The following is a 22,143-nucleotide window of genomic DNA, read 5'->3' on the forward strand; positions in this document are numbered from 1 at the left end:
CTCTAATGATCTTTTTTTCTGTACAACGCAGGCGTACGTTACGACGCGGGCTGCGGATCGTTGATTGGCGCATGTCCATTGAACGCTCCACAAATTCCCCGGTGTCGTCATTATTTAAATAAATAATCAGAAATATGAAATTATATTCTGTTTCATCATTCACACCTTCTAATCCCTATGGCATTAATACGAACGATGCACTTCGTTTTCGGAGACGGAGAATTATGTTCTTTTCTTTACGTTATGTGGTAGAATTACACGATTGAATTACAGTACACGTTAAATTCGAGTGTCGGAATTAACTGTATCGAAAGTTGTGCGTATATCTAATAGCTCGTACTATACGAGTGTTATATGGGTTATTTTAGCGGCCTGAAACTTAGTCGATAAGGGATCTTAAGACTTCTTTCAGCGGACACAGACAGTACTCATTTGTATAATTAATTAAACCAATAGAAAGACAATAATGTTTATCGGTAGATTAAAGAGTAAGTCGTCAAATTTATAGTGAGAATTATAGAGATATGATTTACCGATCGCGGAACAATCGTTACGACACAGACGAGGTATACTGTACAGCTTTCATTCTGTTACAAAATATTAAAAATGTAATTTCCTTTTCTGTCCCACTTCCACTCGTCTCTCATGTTCCATCAGAAGATGCAGTTGGATGCAACAGAGCTCCTCGCGTGACCAACGTTTCATTGGTAAGCTATATTTTCATTTGTTTCAGCTTTATCCATTTGTCTAGTACAGAGATGCCAGAAAAGCACCGCCGGGTGCACACGCACACATGCCAGATACGCGTACGTGAGCTCGTGGAGTTTCGGAAAGTCGACAAAGGCAAACTGACGCATGCCCTCTTTCTCGATTCTCCGAAGCTGCCCGAAGTAATTTCGGATCGCCTCGTGGGAGTCGAGAGAAAAACGCTCACATTTGCCTTCTCGCTCTAAACAACTGAAAGCCGACCTCACGTCAACGGCATACGATTCCAAGCCTCGACTGCCCAGGTATTTTATACTTTACTATAACCCTTTTTACCTGAAGTATAAGGTAATAAGTACGATATATAAGGTACGAGTACATGTACTTTTCAATTTTCCTACAGTCCTCCGCCGGCCTCTACTGACTGCTGCTGACCATTCCCCATACTTCTGACAACGTATAACGATTACTACGTATTACTGCTTGCTCCTGCTGGTCTCTACATTCCTCTACATGCCTCTACATATTTTTACATGCCCCTGCTGGCCTATGCTGGCCTCTACTGGCCTCTGCCTCCCTCCGCTCGCCTTTGCTGACCGCTGTTGACCACTCCTGATACTTCCGACAACGTATAACAATTACTACGAGTTACTGCTTGGTCCTGCTGGTCTCTACATGCCTCTACATCCCTCTGCTGGCCTCTGCTGGCCCCTGCTGACCGCTGATGACCACTCCTGATACTTCCGACAACGTTTACTATGTGTTATTGCTTGCTCCTGCTGGTCTCTACATGCCACTACATCCCACTGCTGGCCCCTGCTGGCCCCTGCTGGCCCCTGCCGACTCCTGCCGAACCCAGCTGACCGCTGCTGACCACTCCTGTTACTTCTGACAACGTATAACGATTACTACGGGCTACTGCTTGTTCCTGCTGGTCTCTACATGCCTCTACATCTCTCTGCTGGCCTCTGCTGGCCCCTGCTGACCGCTGCTGGCCTCTGCTGGCCTCTGCTTGCCACTGCTGGCCTCTGCTTGCCACTGCTGGCCTCTGCTGACCACTGCTGACCACCCCTTATACTTCCGACAACGTACAACGATTACTACTTGTTCCTGCTTGCCCCTGCTGGTCACTGCATGCCTCTGCATCCCTCTGCTGCCCCCTGCTGTCCCCTGCTGGCCCCTACTGACCCCTACTGACCCCTACTGACCACTGCTGACCACCCCTTATGCTTCCAACAACGTACAACGACTACAACTTGCTACTAATTGCCCCTGCTGGTCTCTACTGTCCCTTGCTGGCCCCCCTGACCCCTGCTGACCCCTGCTGACCACTGCTGACCCTTGTTAATAACTTCTCCCATGATATATATGTATTAAAACTTTGTATAATGTAAATCTATGGCAATAAATGATATAATTTCAAAGTATTCTATATGTTCTCATCATTTTTACCTCTCTTTTCCTCTCCACATCATTCCCTTAGTTATAAGACTCCCTGAAACTCCTTGGTCTCCCAGAACCCACTAGGAAGTCCTGAAACTCAGAACTTTGCTAAAAATTCAAAGTTTCCAAGAATTTTCGGCGTTTCCAAGAAATTCCAAGACATCCCAGTTGTTTCAGGACTTTCCAGCTGTTTCAGGCATTTCCAGCTGTTTCGGGACTTCCCAGCTGCCAGGAATTTTTCGGGGTTTCAGGCCTTTTTCGGTGTTTCAGGCTTTTCCAGCTGTTTCAGGTCAGCAGGTGTCAGCAGGGGCCAGCAGAGGCCAGCAGTGGGATGTAGAGGCATGTAGAGACCAGCAGGAGCAAGCAGTAACACATAGTAATCGTTATACGTTGTTGGAAGTATCAGGAGTGGTCAGCAGCGGTCAGCAGGGGTCAGCAGAGGCCAGCAGAGGGATGTAGGGGCATGTAGAGGCATGTAGAGGCATGTAGAGGCATGTAGAGACCAGCAGGAACAAGCAGTAGCCCGTAGTAATCGTTATACATTGTCAGAAGTAACAGGAGTGGTCAGCAGCGGTCAGCAGGTGTCAGCAGGGGCCAGCAGAGGCCAGCAGAGGCCAGCAGTGGGATGTAGAGGCATGTAGAGACCAGCAGGAGCAAGCAGTAACACATTATTTTACGATTTTAGTGACGCAGTTTACGTATCTTCGTTAGAATCCTATATAAATTTACTGATAAGAAATGAAAGATGAAAACTTATACAAAAGAAAGTAGAGTATGAAGGACAGAAGATCGAAGAAATGAATACGCGATGTACGACCTTGGTTCTCGACAACAATTCAAAGAAACTTTTAGTCTCTTCGAATTTGTCCATATTATCATTCCTATTGTTTGCAATAATTATTAATTAACATCAGGCAATAGTTAAAATAATGCTCGATAGCGTGGGTTGTATAAATAATTGTTTTAATACCATTTTGCGTAGAATATTCATTTTTCGGTCAAAGGCACGGTTAACTGTTAATTGATTCGTGAACTCGCCAAGGACGGTCATCCCCACCCCTTCGACTCTTCTGCCTGAGGCTAACTGCCGTTGACTCACTCACTCTCTCTCTCTTTCTCGGCGTTGGCGGACGTGGCGGACCCCCGTGGGTCCGCGCTCCACCTTTTCTCACCACTACTGACCACTGGCCGAGCACTGGTCAACTTTGCTGACCAATACTGACCATTAGTGACCAGTAGAGAACGAGTTCCGAATCTCCCTTTTCTAATTTCTTTTCCAACCTTCGAGCGTCTGTTGGGCTTGAATGTGGGGTTTCATTTTGCTTTTATTCTTTGGTTTCCTTCCATATTTCGCTACTTGTTCCTTGGTTTGTTCGATGCACATTTTATATTGCATGTACAAATTTGTTTCATTGACCACTATCGACACAGTGGTAAGTGATATGTCAATCTCCAATTTCTCACTTCTTTTTCGACATTCAAATGTCTGTTGGGCTTGAATCTATCGTTTCACCTCGTTTTCATTTGTCTGGATTCCTTACATATTTTATTTCTGGCTCCTTGATTGCAAATGTGTTTGTTCCCGTATTTTATTCTTGTCTTAATGTTGCTTAGTGTATATGCTGTGCTCTTGTCCGTGTCTATTTTACGTCGCTGGTTTCTCTGGGTCCATTTATTTTATTTCAAGGCTTCGTGTTTATCAATTTATTATATTTAATTGTTTAACTAATCGTAAATGCCACCTTTTTTAGTTTGTTTCAGATTACTTACAGGCCTCTATTATCGTGGGACATCGTTGGACATCGCGGGACATTGCGTAAATTTATTTTTAAGGCCGCGATACCAAGCAATTATTAACTTAGCTTCTCGTTCACTCGTTCTCTCGTTTCTTCTCGTCCAGTTCATCCGCTGCACGGTTCAGCGTCGCGTCGCGTCGCGTATTCCATAATTTAGCTTCACCCCTTTTTAAACAAAATAATTGCTTGGTACATTTAAATTAGATATAAGCATCGACGACTCCCATGTATGCGTCTGCGTATGTGCCAAGTAATTCTTTACCAACTAGCTTCTTGTTCACCCGTTCACCCGTTTCTCGTTCCGGTCACCACTGCTTCGATGTAGAAAGCAAGTGATCGGCCGTTTAGCTGATCCGAAGGGTCAGTTGCCGTCCTCTGGCGAGACGATCCAAGAGAAAGCGTATTTCGGCCGCAGAGGGGATCAGGGACTGTTCCTGTCTGCGGTAGCCCCGACACACGCTCCCTCTCTCAGTCAGCCGTCCCGCGTTGGGTCCATCTGGCTCCCAACAGGATGCGTGGGAGAAATGGGGAACCTCTGTGCCGGGTGCGTCGATTCACTTCCCCTTCGATCGGACTTGCCGAGAGGCAACGGAGCTGACTTTTTTTACCAGTTACTCGGTTCGCGTGTCGCGTACCTCGTTCCTTGCGTCGATCACTGCTGATCGACATCGCGTCGTATCGCGTCGCGTCGCGTATCCCACAATATAGCTTCATCCCTTTTTAAACGAAACAATTACTTGGTACAACTAGACTAGAAGATCGAAGGAACATTGCTTCCTTCTATCTCTCTGGTTTAGTAATCTAGCTTGTAAGAATGTAAAAGGGAGATCGATGGAACTTTGATTCCATCTATCTCCCTTCGGGTCTCCACTCGCAGCAACCTCCACGTGGTGAGACCTGGTAGTCGGTGTTACCTACGATATAAAAGCTTTTCTATCATGGGTTACACCGAGCTAATGGCTGCGAATTTAGAATTGTTTCTTGATATAACAAACGACTTTAGATTTATAGTTAGGCAGGTATTTGGTTAGGCATTATGTTAGATAGGTTATTTTTATTTGAAAATTCTTTCAACTCTCTTCGTTGATTGCACTTTCGTTTGTTTCTTCTTCGACCAACGATCGTTGGTCACAGAAGATCTTTATTAATGAAGGGTGGTTGGAAATAGGTTAGGGTGGTTCTCCATTCGCAGCGACCTCCACGTGGTCAGATCTGGGTAATATCATTTAACGTTTAATTAATAATCGTATCGCTCTTAGACGGGCAATGCAATTATCAATTAAGAACTAAATAATAACTAGAGGGCTTTTCAAAACAGATTCAGTTAGTTCTTAAAGATATAAGATACTTATTGGAATAAGTACACTGATCGTCTTTTTTCCGAAATATTTTCGAAATCAATCATTTTCTTTTACAAGTTTTCAGTTCGATGGCGACACTATCAAATAAAGACTTAACGTAAAAGTAAGTATCACAATAAATATCTACGTGACACGAGATGCCACGACATGACAATATTATAAAATTCCTTAGCGGATTTTCTGTCGGTCTTTTCCTAGATTCAATTGGTACACTGAAGTCTCAGTGACTACGATACACGTTGAAGCCCGAAAATTGCCAACGTCTTTCCATGTTCGCTCCAATCCCGAATAAATCTTGTTTGAAGACTTGAGGGAATCGTTGCATCAACGCTTCCACCTCATTCGGTTTGATGCCTGGTTCCATCTTTTGTAAGTAGGACCATAAATAGTCCACGCTTGCGCCAAACGGATGAATGTGTAAAAATGTCGCTATTAATCCTGTAACCATAGAGAAACGATTTTACAAGAGTTCAAGGTAATATTTTAAAGAATTTTTCAGAAAGTACCTATAAGCTTGGCATCCTTTTGGGTAATTTGGACAAAACTGGACGATAAAATTAATTGTTTAGGAGTTCGTGGCTCCTCGTTTATGTCATCGTCTTTGTCCAGTGTTATTATCTCGCTCTCCCTAGGTTCCTCCTTTCTTGTGGCATTCAACTTTATGGTCAAATCCTTTATTTTCTGATCATCTTGAGCCTGCTGCTTCCTCGACTGCATTAATTGTTCCTGCATACCTTTCAAAGTTTGTTGCAACATTTTCATCTGTTTGTCCTTCGCGTCTATGTCACTTTTCGTCTCGGACTTTAGCAGATCCACCTACGAAACGCAATCTCTGCCTTTCATAATAATCCTCCTATACAGGGTGTTCGGCAACCCATGGGAAAAATTGTAATGGGGGATTCCAGGGGCCAAAATAAGACGAAAATCAAGAATACCAATTTGTTGATGGAGGCTTCGTTAAAAAGTTATTAACAATTAAATTCAAAAATTTCTAATCGTTCTAAAAAAATTATTTTCGATTATGGTGGTCAATTACAATCATTTCTGGTCATTATGCATACCCTCGAAATCCTACGCACTTTCGAGAAAAAAATTCCTTACCGAAAATCTGATTGCCTAAATTTTTAGACGAGAAAAAGAATTTCAAATCGTCCTGGAAAAATTATTTTCGGTTGCGGGGGTCGATTACAATCATTTTTGGTGAATAGACATACCATCGAAATCCTACCCATTTTCGAGAAAAAAAATCGAGAAGGTGTGAAATTTTTCGACAAAATTAAAAAATTTCAAATCGTGCTAAAAAAATTATTTACGGTTGCGGGGGTCAATTACAATAATTTTCGGTCATTAGACATACCCTCGAAATCCTAGCCATATTCAAGAAAAAAATTCGAGAAGGTGTGAAACTTTTCGCGGGAAAAAAAACACATTTCAAATCGTTTTAGAAAAATTATGTACGGTTGCGGGGGACAATTGCAATCATTTTTGGTGAATAGACCAACCCCCAAAATCTTGCGCGTTTTCAAGAAAAAAATTCAGTACGTGCGGAGCTTTGAACGTTAATAACTTTTTAACGAAGCCTCCATCGACAAATCGGTATTCTTGATTTTCGTTTTATTTTGGCCTCCGGAATCCCCCGTTAAAATTTTTCCCAGGGTTGGCCGAACACCCTGTATATGAAAATAATTTAATTACATTGACAAGACATTGTTACACACTTCGTTTTTGTACGCTTCCAACTGACAGCGAAGACTGTCGTTCTCTTCCTTCAGAGCTTGCAATCTCTCGGAATCGTCGTGCACATCCGATTGATTCCGTACTTTTTTGCGTTGCGGTTCCTCCTCCGAGTCGGACACCTCCATTTCCCCTTCGCCCTCCATTAAAGTTTCTTCCAGTTGCACCGCTTTGATCTCCTGTTTCGATGACAAATCATTATCGAGTTCATTTAAATTCGAACGCATCGGTAGACGTAACACCAAAAACATGCCATATATACGTATATGTATGTACACGTGTGTATTTTATATGCGATGCCGTCATGAGTTATAGAATTTGTCTCAAAACTAGATCTTTTTATAAGACACAACGACCGTTATTCGTAACGTGATATGTAAAATGTGTATTTCTAACAATTATATAATGTTTACATTCAGTGTTGCACTCGTAATTGCGCCTGTTGCCAAATGCATACTTGCCACCGAATCTTCTGAAAATTATAGTCTTTAAAAAATGATGTACACGCCTACGGGAAGGTTAAATAGAAATAAATGATATTGTATAAATGATAATTTTTTTAAAAACATCCCACATAAAAGTTACGTTTTGTTTATGTGTTCCTTTTATAACGTGAGTATGTTTTCCAAGTGCAAAAATTAATAAGTAATAATGTTAAAATAATTTTGACCCTCTCCTCCTCCCCCCACCCCCCGCGGGACTCTCTTTCACACACACACACACACTCTCTCTCGATCTGGCTCTCTTTCCGCCGCTGTCTCTTTAGACGCGCGCACGTTATTGCGAGAATTGCACTTTTAATCTTAGAATTATTTGAATCCATGACTGGGTTAATTACCTGTTTGCTCCGATCTGCGGTACCTGTTCAATTTCGATTAGCAAAACTACTCGTTACCTTTCACGTCCCAATACTCCAAAGAAAGTTTTAAAAACATTAATCAAACAGAGAAAGCGTATGTGTCTGACCAGATTTGAAGACGTTTTTATACTCTTCGGATCACTTACCTTCTTCTCGAAAAAAAGATATTGCAAAACGCGTGTGCGTAGGCATACAGATGTACGTGCAATCGCATAAAGAAGCACTTTGTGACTCGTAAGACTTTGCCGGTGATTACTTGTTGTCTAATCGTAAGGAAAGTAACGTATTTGACACGCTACCGGCGTGGAAATGCACATACATACCGAGGATTGTTTCTTCCACATTTCGATGTTCTTCCGTTGCGCCTTTGTGAAGTGATCCCAGACCTTCTTGTGGCTGGCCGCAGTAAAGACGCGTTCAATCTGACTGACTGTTGGTGACATGGTCGCATGTTGCATACAAAAACACAACAAATCTTCTGTTGTATACCCTGCTTTAAACTCTACGTTCTTTTGTCTAATATGTTACTCGTTAATAATCGTCTAAACACTCGTAAATACATTCTTTGCAATATGCTCAGTGTCAGGTGCTGTTCCCGGAATCGTTCCTGTATCATTCAGATTCGAACGTTTCCTTTGCACGCGTCATTTGAAATGATTACCCTGGTTAAACCTATTACTATTTGATCGTATACAATGTCTGCTAGGTATCGTGCTAAGTAATTGGTGTCGTCAAGTTACTTATCCGAACGTAACGATTTCGAAAACTGCTTTCACCATATTGAGGATCCTTTTCCTTGCAACTTGGCTGCCAATCAGTCTTTTCAATATGTCATAATCTGTGTCTATTTTCCTTGGAAAATGAACACTATTTGCCTAACAACTTACAACATGTAGAGCCTTCCGACGTTATGGATGATTTTAAGCCACGATTTCATTAACGATCTTTACACAAAGTAAAAGAAAATTGTATAATACAATGTGATTTTAATTGCTCGTAAACATTTTGTCGATCAATGAACAAACTATATTGAGAATCGTAGCGTAATATCATTTTCGCAACAAATATTTTGCCCATCACCCTTAATCCTTAGCATTGCAAGCATGCAACTTTTAGGTACACTATATCTCTATAAAATGAATTTTCGTGATATTTGTGCTTTTTCGTTCAATTATTAGAGCCTAGAACCGAAAGACAGGATTTCTTTCACCCACCTTATATTTTCTCCTACTGTCTTTGATCCTTCTACCGAGTTGTCCTGATCGTGCATCGACCACAATACACTTGTTACGTAATAAATTTCTTACAATACGCCTGATGTTGAAATTTCAATGAGGATGAAATTTTTAAGAGACTCGTCGTGATTAAATGTATCGAACGGTCAGCTATGTAAATTGTAACATTGAAAATTGTGCTCCGGATCTTGTGTATTATTCTTTAAATATCAAAACTTTTAATACCAGAAATAACGTACCTTTTGTAATTACTATAACAATAAATTCTGCTTTTGTTATAGTGCGCTTAGTCTGAGAATTTACCAAGTACCGAAGAATTTACCAATGAAGGACAAGAGGTACGCGCTCTTCGTTATTGTAAGACGCGCTAAATGTAACTCTGATGTAATCGCATTTTGGCACTTGTTGTTGTATCGAATACCCAAAGGATAGCAGGATCCTTACGTTATGGTAAAAAAACTTACCAGATAAAGCAATATGTGTGTAGATTTGCTCTTGTGTACACAAAAAATGTACAATTGGCACAGAGCTATATTATAAAAGAAAATTATGAAATACATAAACGTACATTGTATTAGGAGTCCCTGCATCCTGCCCTTCATTAATTCCTTCGCCTTCTGGAGCTCCTCTTCGTACGTAACTTTCTCCGTGAGTAATCGCCGAACGTGGGAATTTGTCGACTGAATCATCGAGTAAAATGTGTTGGCGTTGCGTTTCGTGCAGTCTCCGCGTTCCAACCACGTTACGACAACCTGAAACAATTTAATTTTTTTAAGTTCAAAAGTTCTACTCTCTAAAACAAATATAATACAATTACATCGATGTCACTCACTTGTACCGCTTTCATAAATGTATCGTCCTGTTTAATCTTCTCGCAAATGTTTGACGCTTCGTGGTCCGTGTAATGCACCACCGGAGGAGGACTGGATGGCGCCCTTTGCCTTTCCTTTTCAACTCTTTCTCTATGGCGTTGTTCCCTCTGCAGTTGGCGTTGCCTACATTCCCATTCGTACTGGTCGTCTCTGGCCTACATTTCAACGATTACACTAATACTTTACAAACGTGAAACCTATATAAATTACGAACCTGAGCAAAGTCTACATGAAGTCTGCCAGTGTTCGCAGAATCACCACTGGATCCTATCCTAACTCTGTATCCGGACAAATAAATGGCCAAGTCAACGCTGTTCTCAAGTACAAAACGTATGTGACAAAAATTCTTTTTAGACAAACGTAATGTCGTTATTTCTCCGCATCGTTCAAATATTTCTCGAATTATCGTTTCCGTAATATTTTCTGGCAAACCTACAACAAATTTATAAGACAGGATTTTTTGTGAGATACAATTTTCTATAGTGTACGAACAAAATAAAAAGAAAATACCTCCAACAAAGATTGTTCTACACCCTGGAGGCCTTTCTCTGGTTGTTGGCGGTGGAGCATTTGGGTTTGGTGGGAACAAAGTACAACTTTTGTAATGTATAATTTCTTTGGAACCTTGCGGTGTTGTAGGTGGTGGTGGTAAAGCGCTGCTCATAATTTGAGCCGCGTCGTTCATTATTTGTTCCGGTCCTAATATAGGAGCGCTTATCATACCACCATCGTGCGGCATTATTCCCATGCTCATGGGACCATAGCTGTGAGTGTGTCCCATATGAGGCCCAAGGGTCATTTCGCTCATCATAGGTCCCATCGGTCCTATTCTCATTACCGGATAGCCTACGCTCATTCCCCAAACTCCGGTTGCTTGTTCCATTTGTGGTCCTAAATTTGGCGTACCACTGGTATTCGACGACGATGGAATTTCATTACCATTTGAATTATTATTATGACTACTATTGCTACTCATAGAATTTATACTATTCCGTTCTTCCGGTCTCCGTTCTTCCCTTCTATCTCTTTCATTCCGCTCTTCCCTTCTTTCCCTGTCCCTCTCCCTTCTATCGTTTCTTTCGCTCCTAGACCTACCTCGAACGGAACATAAAAAAATATAACGTTACTGCAAAGTATTACCCGAAAACAAGCTACAAACCTTCGATTATCTCGATTATCTCTATTATCCCTGTTTTCTCTGTCTCGTCTAACGTCATTCTTTTCATTCCTTTTGTCGTTGCTATCATCCGAGGTTTCTCTAACTACCGGTGGTTGATTTTTATTCGTACTAAACTCTAAAGGGGAATCGTTCATTCCAGGCAGTGGTATCGGCGGAGGTAAAGGTGGAAATCCTTGACCCGCAAGTTCCATGAAACCTTGTGGACCTGTGATCTGAGCGAGCGGCCCCATTGGTCTCATACCTAAAAGTATGTAACCTCTACAACTGCAATCGTACGTTAAATTGTGATAAGATAATAACATTAAATGATGCATCAAAACCATCGAATCCTTCCCTGTGCGATACAAAACACAACGAACCGATATAATATGTACGGTTATGAATTTTGAACGTACCCATTGGTGGCATAGCGGCCGCTGGTACACTCGCGAAATTATAAGCCATTTTTCTTGAATAACTTTACAGTTCAACAGCTACTCCTCGTGCTACGATTACAAACAGCAAATGCATAAAGAAAAGTGAATTTACTCGCTAAGAACCGTAGATCATATCGTTGCAAACTTTGCATCCAATATGGCAGAAAGACGAATGTAACCTCTTTAACTTAAAACCTGATAGTCGGACTATTTTCGTAATAATTTCGACACTTACTGGCTTTAAACTATGAAGGACAATGAATTTACTAAAATTATTGGGACTAATGTGATTTTAGTACCTTATAAAGAGAAACATGTTAAAAGGCTGGTATCGTTTACCTCTTATCGATTGTCGACAACATTTTGTATTGACAAAGATATCCACCATTTTTAAAGTGCCCTACGCTTCTACAAGTATTGAAACTTATTAAAATTTCCTGATTAATATTAGTAATTATCGAGCATTGTTCTATTTTCAGGTATCATGAATGGATGAAATCGGCCGAATTAAGATACTTGACAGGCTCGGAAGCTTTAACGTTAGATGAAGAATTTGAAATGCAACAACAATGGCATCAAGATCAGGACAGTGAGTAACAGTCCGTCAGATACGTATTTACGATCCGAATATGTATTATTATTTGTTTTAGAATGTACATTTATCATTTTGGAAAAAAGCATTCTTTCTACAACGAAAAACGAGATAGGTATAAAAGATCTTTGTTTAAATGCGTCGTTATTATTTTCCTTATATACTGACAATCAATCAATTTTAGAAGCTATGATCGGAGATACAAATTTGTTTTTCAATGAAGTGGATCAGCCACATAGCGCAGAAATTGAAATTATGATAGCAGATGTTGCTTACAGGGGTAAGAAGAGGGGTTGGGAAGCATTAATTTTAATGTTACTTCACGGTATGTACTTTGCGTTAATTTGTCCGTTAATCAGCTGTCTGTTACATTTTTAAAAAAAGCATCTTTTTTTTTTATTAGGAATCAATAAATTAAATATCTCTAGATACACGGCAAAGGTTAAATTTGATAATGAGAAAAGTATAAAAATGTTTGATAAGTTAAAATTTTCTAAGGTAAATTATTAAAAATCATGTTCTGTAGGGATAACATTACAATAATAATGATTTAAAACTTTGAAACAGGTAGAAAAAAGCGAAATTTTCCATGAATACACCTTTGAGAAAGTTGTGAATCAAAAGTGGAAAGATTGGTTGTATTCTGAAATTATGGGTGCCATTTGTTATAAAGTTTACAACGAAGAAGAATTGTATCGTTTGTAGTTTCGTACATACTTAACACATTTACTGTCTATGCCCACAAATTTCAAAAAGACAAGATTTTCGTAATAAATATTCTACCTTGTTTTTTAAACACTACGCATTATCAATCCTGCAGTTTAGCTGTGCTAAAATCATTGTAACTCATGTATGTTCTTAGAATTCACATTTTCAAATAGCACAATGTGTTAATAAAATTTAATTTCATTCGAGAGAACATCGTTCGAACATTACATATTTCGATTTTTGTATTCAACAGCGACTTGATAGTCTATAATTAAGCGTTTACCATTGATAGAGTATACGATTTACCGAATAACGCTCTGCATCGGAGTTGCTTTAAATTGATGTAACCGAGACGTGATTGATTTTGATTAGTTCAAAGTGGACATAGCCGGTTACACGTGTGTTATCGCGTACACATCTTACGCGCATATGACCGAGCAGTATTCCAAACGTGTCGATACATCTCTGTTCAGTAATTAACGGGAAATATATTAAATGTAAATTACGCGAGTTATTGGAACCGCATAGGTTAGTATTATTCTTCTTTTATTTATTGAATTTCCATCAAAGTTCTGTGACGCGTCATAAACTGATTGTGTAATAATTGTAAAAGAAAACATTTTAAAATATATTTTACGAGTTTATCGAGAACACGGAGAAAACGAAAAGACAGTTATCGTTCGCTCAAGATGAACAACTTTCTCGCGTGAGTTTTTGTGTTATTTAAATAACAGTATCGTGAATTCTAAACAAGAAGTGAATTTAGAGAATTATGAACAAATAAAACTATTCGACTTACATGTATGTAAGTACGTATGATCAGCTCATGTTATCGGCACGTGTATCGATATCGCAACTGCTTACGAAACATAAACAGTATAGTGTAAATTGTTCGTCTAAACGCTATTAGCAACGAAAATAGAAATTCTGAATAAAAATTTAAAACTTTTCTGAATCACGTACAATTTATCGTTTCGATAGACAGTAGATAGATCGATTATAATTTATAAAATTTTGTTGAAAAGTACACGCTTTCGATGATGATGAAATAGAAGCACGTGTCATTCGATAAAAAACATTCGTAAGAATAGGATCGGTATTATAGTTTGAGACAGAAAAGTGTTCACAGAAAAGTACAAAGAACACAAGGTATGTATTGCTCTTTTAACAAATTTTATATCTATGTATCGATTTATATAGATTCGAGGATTAAATTTTATTATAGATAATATTTATCTGCAAAGATAACAATAAAGAATACGATTGTCGAAACGTGCTCGATACGGAGATAACTAAAAATTAAATTTTACTTCGAAATTGTCGACCCTTAGATGATCGATTTTTTAATCCGCTTTTTAGAAAATATCAATATCAATCTTGTATTTTTATTAGATTTATGACTGTCTGTTTAACGTTCTGTGAATTAAACGTTTGTTCAATTTTTCAATTGCGCGATTAACACTGATTTCGTTCTCCACTGTTTGTGAAAATTGCCGCATTGCGGTACTCGCTTTCATCGTCCACGCTATTTCGCATACTCGTGTATAAATTGTTATGCTCGCACATACAGCCACTTACTATGCATTCGTATTTAAATAACGCAAGATCGACTGTTATTATCGGTACATTATTTTTTGGATATTATTTAAAAAATTAAAATTACTTTATGTCTACCGGAAATAAGTCAAACGGAAGTCACGGCGATCGGTAACAAATCTGAGAATGCAGTTTATACGATAAATCTACGATTAATGAAAACTCTTTTTGTTCAATTTATTTTAAAATGCCCTATACTGGCTGTGTAATGTAATATTAATTTACAGATAACACGAAGGGCAGAAAGAATTGAAAAATCACGGAAAGAAACTATACATCGATTCAAGGTCATAGATTATCATGTCTATGTCAAGAGTAGTGCCAAAGTTGAAGAACTCTATGCAGAAAAGGCCCCTACTTTTCAATTCCGTAATATACGGCATTTTTTATACCGGCGCCGAATTTGCTCAGCAAACCTACAGCAGAGTGTTCAAGGTAATATTATACTTATTCCGGCATGGTGAAATTAATTATAATAAGTGTGCAATACAATTTAGAAGATATCGATTGAAACACTGCGGTAGAATTAGAACTACATATTTTAAATTCTTTTCTAATTTAATTCGTATTAAAAAGAAAAGAAGAAACCGGATATGAGAATTATAATAGCATTGACAATTTTTCTCAGTTTATTCGTACATTTTAATCGGTGAATTGTCACGATTGCAGTTATCTTTACCACCGTCGACTTCGAATAACGTCGAAGAGTTAAATACGATCGATAGCAAACGATCGACGTTCGTTTGGATAAAAAAATTCAATGAGACACTGGGCTTATCGGACGAAGAAAGATGGACGCAATCGGGGCATTACAATTGGGCCCAACTTAAGCGATACGCCATCTACGGTTGTCTCGTTGCTGGACCAGTACTCCATGGATGGTATTTACACGTTATAATGCTTTTCTATAGAATGCTTTGATATCACATCATGTTTCGCTTTTACATTATACCGCACCTTTAAATACTACACGCACGCTACACGTATATTATCAATTATTTTTGCTATTATTCGATCTAGACGCGGGTAACATTTTCGAATAAATTTAGTGTCATTAAATAACAATATTTTCGTTAATTATTATGAATATATTTTCGCTTCCGTATAAAAAGAAATATTAATAGAACTCTGACGATGGCTGCGCATTTCACGCAAAAACGTTTCATAAATTCTGGTTAAGTATCTGTACATACTTCTTCATTCTCTTATGAAATTTTGATTATAAACAAAACAGCTTTTGAGACTGACTGAACCAGGTACAGCATTCTAATACAGAAAAACATTAATTATTGCGAACAATTAATTGTTATGTGACTCTCACGGCGGAATCTATTTTAAACACCTTCTATTATAGACACCAGTATCAGATAAACTGCCTCACGACTGGATGGCGATTGCACAATATGCATTCGCCGGCACGTTGGTCTTCTCTCGATCTGTCACCTTCGGTGAGCTTATTCTGCTTTGCCATTTGTATCGCTGAGAAACTCTCTTTATTTGTTTTAATGCATTCTCATGACCGATATAAAAAACTATCATCGAAAGTTATTTTCACGCGTGATCCGTTGAAGAACACTTTTTTCTTTCAACAATAAAACATCAACGGGAAACTAATTAAACGATACTAATTACCCTTTTTATCAGGTATAAATGGCTGGACGCGTTCTACAAAGGCAAAACAATGAAGATCGTTCTCATAAAACTTTTTACCGATCAGTTTATTCTTACACCACCATTACTTATGATGTTTTTCATCAGTTTGTATTCTATTTTCATTTGTATTCTTAAATTTCTGAACCCTGGTGTAGTGGTACCTTAATCCAATAAATGTTTTAGGTATGAGCATAATGGAAAGTAAATCGGACATATTTGGCGAATGTAAAGTAAAGTTTCTTCAAACGTTCAAGGTACGAAAAGAATTTATATTTTATTACACATTAGACAAGTTCACGATTAACCGAATCATTTTGTTTTAGACCTCGTGTATGTATTGGTTACCGGTACAATTTTTAAACTTCCTACTAATACCACCAACATTGCGAGTCTCCTTTGTTAGCGTCGCTGCTTTTTGTTGGGTGAACATCCTTTGTTACTTAAAAAGTGTTCCATTATCCAAGTGCGATCAAAATAATAAGATGAACTATTAATTTCTCCTACCAAATCTCGATAAACCACAGCAGTAAAATAATCGATATCCTACCTAAACGAGCAATTACAATCATTTTCTATGTAAAAGTCATTAAAAAGACAAAACTAATTTACGCATGTAATGTTATTGTCTGAGATAAAGCTGTAATGCTAAATGGTTTTCGATGCAAAGTCTCATACAATGTACATATGTATAAAAGTGTAACGCATAAGGAAGTATTTACATTATATCTTTTGATGTTAATTTTTCTCAATATTAATGAATGTTAATTTAAATACATCGTATTATTAGTTGTAAAAAATGATAATAAACTCTAAGATATAGATACATGTATTTCTATATAATACAAAGTCTGTTCTGAGATTTAAGGCTTTCGCGGCCTGAGATTATGCTCGAGTTCAAGGCCTCTGGATGCATCTCCAGGGCTGGAGGCGCTCTGATTTTAATAGGAGATTCTAGAGGCCAAATTAAGACGAAAATCAAGGATATCAATTTGCTAATTGAGGCTTCGTTAAATAGTTGTCAAAAAATTAAATTAAAAACTTTCAAATTGTTCTAGAAAAATTACTCTCAGTTGCGGGGGTTAATTACAATCATTTTTTATGAATAGGCATACCCTCGAAATCCTACCCAGTTTCGAGAAAAAAATTCCTTACCGAAAATCTAATTGCCTAAATTTTTAGACGAGAAAAAGAATTTCAAATCGTCCTGGAATAATTATTTTCGGTTGCGGGGGTCGATTACAATTATTTTTGGCGGATAGACATACCCCCGAAATTTTACCCACTTTCTAGAAAAAATTTCGAGAAGGTGCGAAATTTTTCGACCGGGGAAAAAAAATTTCAAATCGTTCTAAAAAAATTATTTTCAGTTGCGGGGGTCAATTACAATCATTTTTGGTCGTTACACATACCCCCGAAATCCTGCGCATTTTCGAGAAAAAAATTCAGTACGAACGGAACTTTAAACGTTAATAACTTTTTAACGAAGCCTAAATCAACAAATTAATATTCTTGATTTTCCTCTTATTTTTGCCTCTAGAATCGCCCATTAAAATCTTTCCCAATAATCTCAACAGAGATCGAAGGTACCACTTAAACCCAATCCTGCACAGTGTCCACCCGGTTTTTTAATAGATCAGCTGATTCCTAGATCAAAATCAATTCCCTCTTGGGATGTAACACGAAGTATATGTTATCGATGTATAATCATTGCTATTGAAAGTTCCATTTTTTTCAGAGAATTAAAATATTTTTATTTCTTTAGCGTGTATGTATACGCGCGTGTGTATATACGAATTTGTTCAAGCGCATATGTGTAAAGTATTTTAGTCTCTTCATTCTATACAGTCTTTTTGATATCTTACATTATAAGGAAATTGAATCGTTTTATATCTATATTACTTTTACAAATACTTCTAATATTGTCCATACAAAAATTAGAACAGATCGATCATATAATACGTATGTATATTTATAGCAATACAATGTGTACCATAGAACTTCAACTCTATTTTTATGTACGTTCACTTTTTCTGCAGTTACACATGAAATGTATTCGATCGTTAGGCCTTGGAAAGTTTTTTTTATTTCCATACAAAATATTGTTGTTATTTAAAGCTTTGCATTTGTTTTAGAAATCTAAATGAATCGACAATGACCGTGAATAAAAAGATATTTCGAATGGAATTTATACATTCGTTTCAATTCTTTTGACACGTTATTGAATTTTGTTGCTTCCAGCTATACGTTACAATAATTTCAAAACAGAATTGTTATATATTTTTTAAAGCTATAAGTTTCCAATCATCGGTAAATAAATATCATTGTAAAAATTTAGTATGATGCAGTGCATAATACTGTCAGCTTGGTTCGACAGCAAGCAAAAAGCATTCTGCAATAGAAGTATCGTCGAACAGTGCACCATGTTCTATTTACATTATATCTTCGGTCTTATGCATATATACATACTACAAGAAGCTATAAAGAATGCCCTTGAGTGATGTTCACAATATGAGAGAAATCCGTTTCTTCGTTCATAAATTGCGCTTTCGTAATAATGATGCTATTAGTCATTAGTTTATTCAATAAAAAATAACGACCAACAGTGAAATAATCTTTTTCAAAAACTTGAATCGCTAAACTTAAATTCCATCTAGGGGTATTCTCTCCAGCTCTTCATTATACATTGAATATTTTTTAATAGAATTCGAAATAATCAATTTCCTATCTAAAACTGAAATAGATTTGAATCCTTTAATATAAAGCTTTTTTTGCGAATTTAATAGAGAAAATTGAATAGGCTACGTTTAGTAAATAATATATATATTTATGAATAATCTGTAGAGAATTAAATTTTTTAAATTTATTAACAATTGCCATGTGAAAACATTAAAAATGGTTTTACGATCGATTAAAAGATTCTTTTATAATGTTATATATGTACATACACGCATACGCGCACGCGCGCATGCACGCGTAAGATATATGATATAACGTGCGTAATTATGAATAAATACATATTATATGAATTAACGACATTGTGCGATTACGACACGTTACACATTTGTAATGCATGTCGAGTAATCTATTTCCTCAATAATTTCTTAATATAATAGTTCAATTGGTTCGTCTAGGTAATATTGATTTTTAATAATTAGGAAAGGCACCTAAGTGGGATCCAGCCCTACCTTGTAGAAGAAAATATATTTATTGTTCCGCTAGCTGTACGTTTTCTAATAAGACGCGCTGCCACTATAAAATTCACATTAAAAAACAACGTTACTGAAGAAGCATTACCAACTCTAGTTCTCTTTCTTACTTTTATTTCTATAAAACTTACTAGTTGCATCTTGCGGGGTAAGTGGCTTGTCTATCACCTTTTGAATCACGTTCATCCATTGCGTTCTATCATCGTCGCTTTGAGCAGAAAGGAGATAGGTCCTGTCTGGTGTTTCAAGAGTAAATGAAAACCCTTGATCCCTTGCACCTGGAGGTACTCCTGTTTTCACAGCAAACCCGTCTGAACAATGACCCAAGAAGATCTCGCCTTTTGGGTGCGCATCCTTTCAAGTGTCACAGAATACATTTAATAAGTATCGTGTAATGCTCCAGAAACGCTAACGATTTGTTAAATAAACCTACACACCATAGGATCATCATGGTACATTAGTTTTCGTCCATCTAATGTAAACCACCTTTTTTTATACGCGTCTGTATGCCTAGGCCCAGTCTTCCACAAGAATCCTTCGCGCGGAAAGTCTCTGGTAAGTTGTGAAAGTAATTCAGCTTCCGTCGCACCTGGATACGCAACTTTTAAACGGTGTAGTTTCGCACACCGTATTGCTAGATACCAATTTGTAATTACTTCCGGGTCTTCGTGGTATACGTAGATATGTCTCGTTGTACCATCCTTCATGAATGATATTTGTAGACTATTTTGATTACCAGTTTTTGGGGGAGCAAAAGCTACGTTCAATTCTGATATTCTAAGAACAGCTTTGGGTTCCTTGCGATAAAAGAAATGTTCTTTAAATTCATCTATAGTACGTATGACTGTAAACATACCTATAATATCAACACACCTTGTTCTCTTTAACGTGATACTTAAGAGTATCTTCTGCTTCGCACAGGACAAACTTCCGAGGATGATAGCGTGAATCTTCTTTCCCTCGTTTCATTAAAAATCCTTCCATAAACCCTGAAACATAATGATTCTGCCTTTCCGGATGACAAAACTCTTCTCTTTCGTATTTTGCTCTTATCCATTGCTCCACCAATACTCTGTCGATTAAAAAACGTTATATCTAAAAAATATATGTTTTTTTAAATCAATATTTAAAGCGTATGCGCAACAACCTACTGCGGTGCGTCTGAACTTGGTCTGCGATAACAGGGCGGCACGCGTTCTTCGTAATGAAGTCTAGCTGCTACATTACCAACTTCTCTAATTCTATTCACTTGAGAATCTTCCCACCTATCTAACTTCAAATGTTTAACTTTGGAAATGTGCGCACCCATCGATCTATGAATTCCCGCACATCTCGTGCATACAAATATTCCTATGTTATAAGAAGCCCATTCTGGATCTGGAATTTAATTCCAATTATCTGCATAAAAATACATTTTTTAGCATTCTATCTGAATCTTTATTATTTGTTAATAATCGGTAATAAGATAATGTAATTCGTAGTATAGCAAGAGAGGAAAATAAATGTTACAAACGAGACGAACTATGTAAATGAAATTTCTTTATTATTTTATACAGTTGCAAAATAAACTGTTATCAAGCGTAAAGTATATTTTCCTATGCTTCCTTTATATTTATTCGTATAATATGCATTATAGATATAACAAATTAAGGCGTATTCGAAACTAATAAATTACCGATCGAATAAAAATTTGCTTCAATTAGAATTAACAGCTTTCCAAAAAACTACACACTACAAGAAGAAATTCTTTCAACAATTCATAGTAAAGTGACAATAAGTAATAATAATAACGTTATTTGTTACTTCGTTTAACGGCATTTCTGATTTAATTTGCACAGTATTATAAATGTAATTACATCATTTTATACTTCAATGTAAACGAAGTTCCGAAAACAAGACTTCAAACGCGAGCACCGAATAATTTAACAGAATGATTAAAACAAATCCTTTGCTATGCTTTTTTTTTCTACCAATGTGTTTAAAGCTTCTCTAGAAACCCACTCACTTTTTGCACCACAATCCGCGCACACATTATTTCCAGGTTTTTTGAGGAGATCTGCCAACAATTTCTCGTTCAAGTCCGCCATTTTAAAACGCTGACAAACAGCAATATGTGTATATACAAAGATCATTTGATGCAAAGAAAGTTTACTCGCTTAAAAATTCATCACGCTACGGAAGAAAAAAATTACTATTACCACAGTCGATTCTGGTACAAACTATGGCGAGCAAGAGGTATTAAAGACGAGCAAGGACAGTCAAGAGTCCGATTTTGCACTGGATAGACAGAGTCACGGAAATGCTACGTATTCCTTCTATCGAGTGCAAAATCAGACTCCCGCGATTTTACTGTTTCTCGTACAGTACTAGTATTGGAGTTGGACTCTGCTATTACCACGAATTAATTGTATTTTCAACAATTTTTTAATTGGCCTTTCATCGGTGTTCCAATCATTCCTCGCATTTTTTGTATTTTGATTCACTATTATTCACTACGCCACAAATCTTTTACTATTATTCATGCTGTAAAAGAAAAACCGCTTGAGCACGAACTACGGCTGTGACACTTGTTCGAAGATGATTTTGATTGGTACACGATTATACTGTTTGTTGGTGTTCAAGCGATCAAATTAATTCTAACAAACTTTTGCAGGAATAACGAGATTAGGGAAATTAGAACGCGTTTGTGTCCACATACATTACTACACACTTCTACAGTCCAACAGTCAAAGTTGGGAACTTCCGTATCTACAATGATCTATAGAGATAGAAGCGCCTCTGATAGAA

At 37.5% G+C, this 22,143-nt stretch overlaps 3 protein-coding genes across 11 annotated transcripts; 1 reads left to right on the top strand and 2 right to left on the bottom strand.

Annotated features, from left to right (window-relative positions):
• Nucleotides 1-5,357: 5,357 nt before the first annotated feature.
• Nucleotides 5,358-12,010, bottom strand: LOC122395188 (ecto-NOX disulfide-thiol exchanger 2). 2 transcript variants are annotated; one of them, XM_043392576.1, is made up of 11 exons: nucleotides 11,941-12,010; nucleotides 11,581-11,670; nucleotides 11,165-11,426; nucleotides 10,516-11,096; nucleotides 10,220-10,437; nucleotides 9,966-10,160; nucleotides 9,702-9,885; nucleotides 8,222-8,328; nucleotides 7,024-7,218; nucleotides 5,812-6,121; nucleotides 5,358-5,755 (listed from the first exon to the last, which is right to left on the bottom strand). In XM_043392576.1, exons 2-11 carry the CDS (start codon nucleotides 11,627-11,629, stop codon nucleotides 5,526-5,528), a joined length of 2,331 nt encoding a protein of 776 aa, XP_043248511.1. In that variant the 5' UTR covers nucleotides 11,630-11,670; nucleotides 11,941-12,010; the 3' UTR covers nucleotides 5,358-5,525. The 2 variants fall into 2 exon arrangements, with proteins under 2 accessions (XP_043248511.1, XP_043248510.1); XM_043392575.1 differs by having other exon boundaries at nucleotides 5,359-5,743.
• LOC122395190 (PXMP2/4 family protein 4) lies at nucleotides 11,643-16,897 on the top strand. 6 transcript variants are annotated; one of them, XR_006258959.1, is made up of 7 exons: nucleotides 11,643-11,925; nucleotides 12,081-12,190; nucleotides 12,252-12,308; nucleotides 12,378-12,518; nucleotides 12,597-12,691; nucleotides 12,761-13,429; nucleotides 13,927-14,049. XR_006258959.1 is itself a non-coding variant. In XM_043392581.1 (7 exons), exons 3-7 carry the CDS (start codon nucleotides 14,798-14,800, stop codon nucleotides 16,642-16,644), a joined length of 702 nt encoding a protein of 233 aa, XP_043248516.1. In that variant the 5' UTR covers nucleotides 11,999-12,015; nucleotides 12,081-12,190; nucleotides 14,725-14,797; the 3' UTR covers nucleotides 16,645-16,897. The 6 variants fall into 6 exon arrangements, 5 of the variants coding, with proteins under 5 accessions (XP_043248516.1, XP_043248515.1, XP_043248514.1 ...); XM_043392581.1 differs by lacking the exons at nucleotides 11,643-11,925; nucleotides 12,252-12,308; nucleotides 12,378-12,518; ... (1 more) ...; nucleotides 12,761-13,429; nucleotides 13,927-14,049 and adding exons at nucleotides 11,999-12,015; nucleotides 14,725-14,932; nucleotides 15,167-15,378; ... (1 more) ...; nucleotides 16,334-16,404; nucleotides 16,474-16,897; XM_043392579.1 differs by lacking the exons at nucleotides 11,643-11,925; nucleotides 12,081-12,190; nucleotides 12,252-12,308; nucleotides 12,378-12,518; nucleotides 12,597-12,691 and adding exons at nucleotides 14,725-14,932; nucleotides 15,167-15,378; nucleotides 16,142-16,254; nucleotides 16,334-16,404; nucleotides 16,474-16,897 and having other exon boundaries at nucleotides 12,909-13,429; nucleotides 13,927-14,050.
• A 2,133-nt stretch (nucleotides 16,898-19,030) lies between these two features.
• Nucleotides 19,031-22,020, bottom strand: LOC122395215 (arf-GAP with dual PH domain-containing protein 1-like). Of its 3 annotated transcripts, XM_043392629.1 has the most exons (7): nucleotides 21,752-22,020; nucleotides 21,362-21,528; nucleotides 20,508-20,733; nucleotides 20,230-20,428; nucleotides 19,794-20,153; nucleotides 19,488-19,710; nucleotides 19,031-19,399 (listed from the first exon to the last, which is right to left on the bottom strand). In XM_043392629.1, exons 2-7 carry the CDS (start codon nucleotides 21,486-21,488, stop codon nucleotides 19,332-19,334), a joined length of 1,203 nt encoding a protein of 400 aa, XP_043248564.1. In that variant the 5' UTR covers nucleotides 21,489-21,528; nucleotides 21,752-22,020; the 3' UTR covers nucleotides 19,031-19,331. The 3 variants fall into 3 exon arrangements, with proteins under 3 accessions (XP_043248564.1, XP_043248566.1, XP_043248565.1); XM_043392631.1 differs by lacking the exon at nucleotides 21,752-22,020 and having other exon boundaries at nucleotides 20,508-20,754; nucleotides 21,362-21,580; XM_043392630.1 differs by lacking the exon at nucleotides 21,752-22,020 and having other exon boundaries at nucleotides 21,358-21,580.
• Nucleotides 22,021-22,143: the final 123 nt, after the last annotated feature.

This window comes from Colletes gigas, unplaced genomic scaffold (assembly GCF_013123115.1).
Source record: "Colletes gigas isolate AHSC1104 unplaced genomic scaffold, ASM1312311v1 Colletes_gigas_Sc00005, whole genome shotgun sequence".
Lineage (NCBI taxonomy): Eukaryota > Metazoa > Arthropoda > Insecta > Hymenoptera > Colletidae > Colletes > Colletes gigas.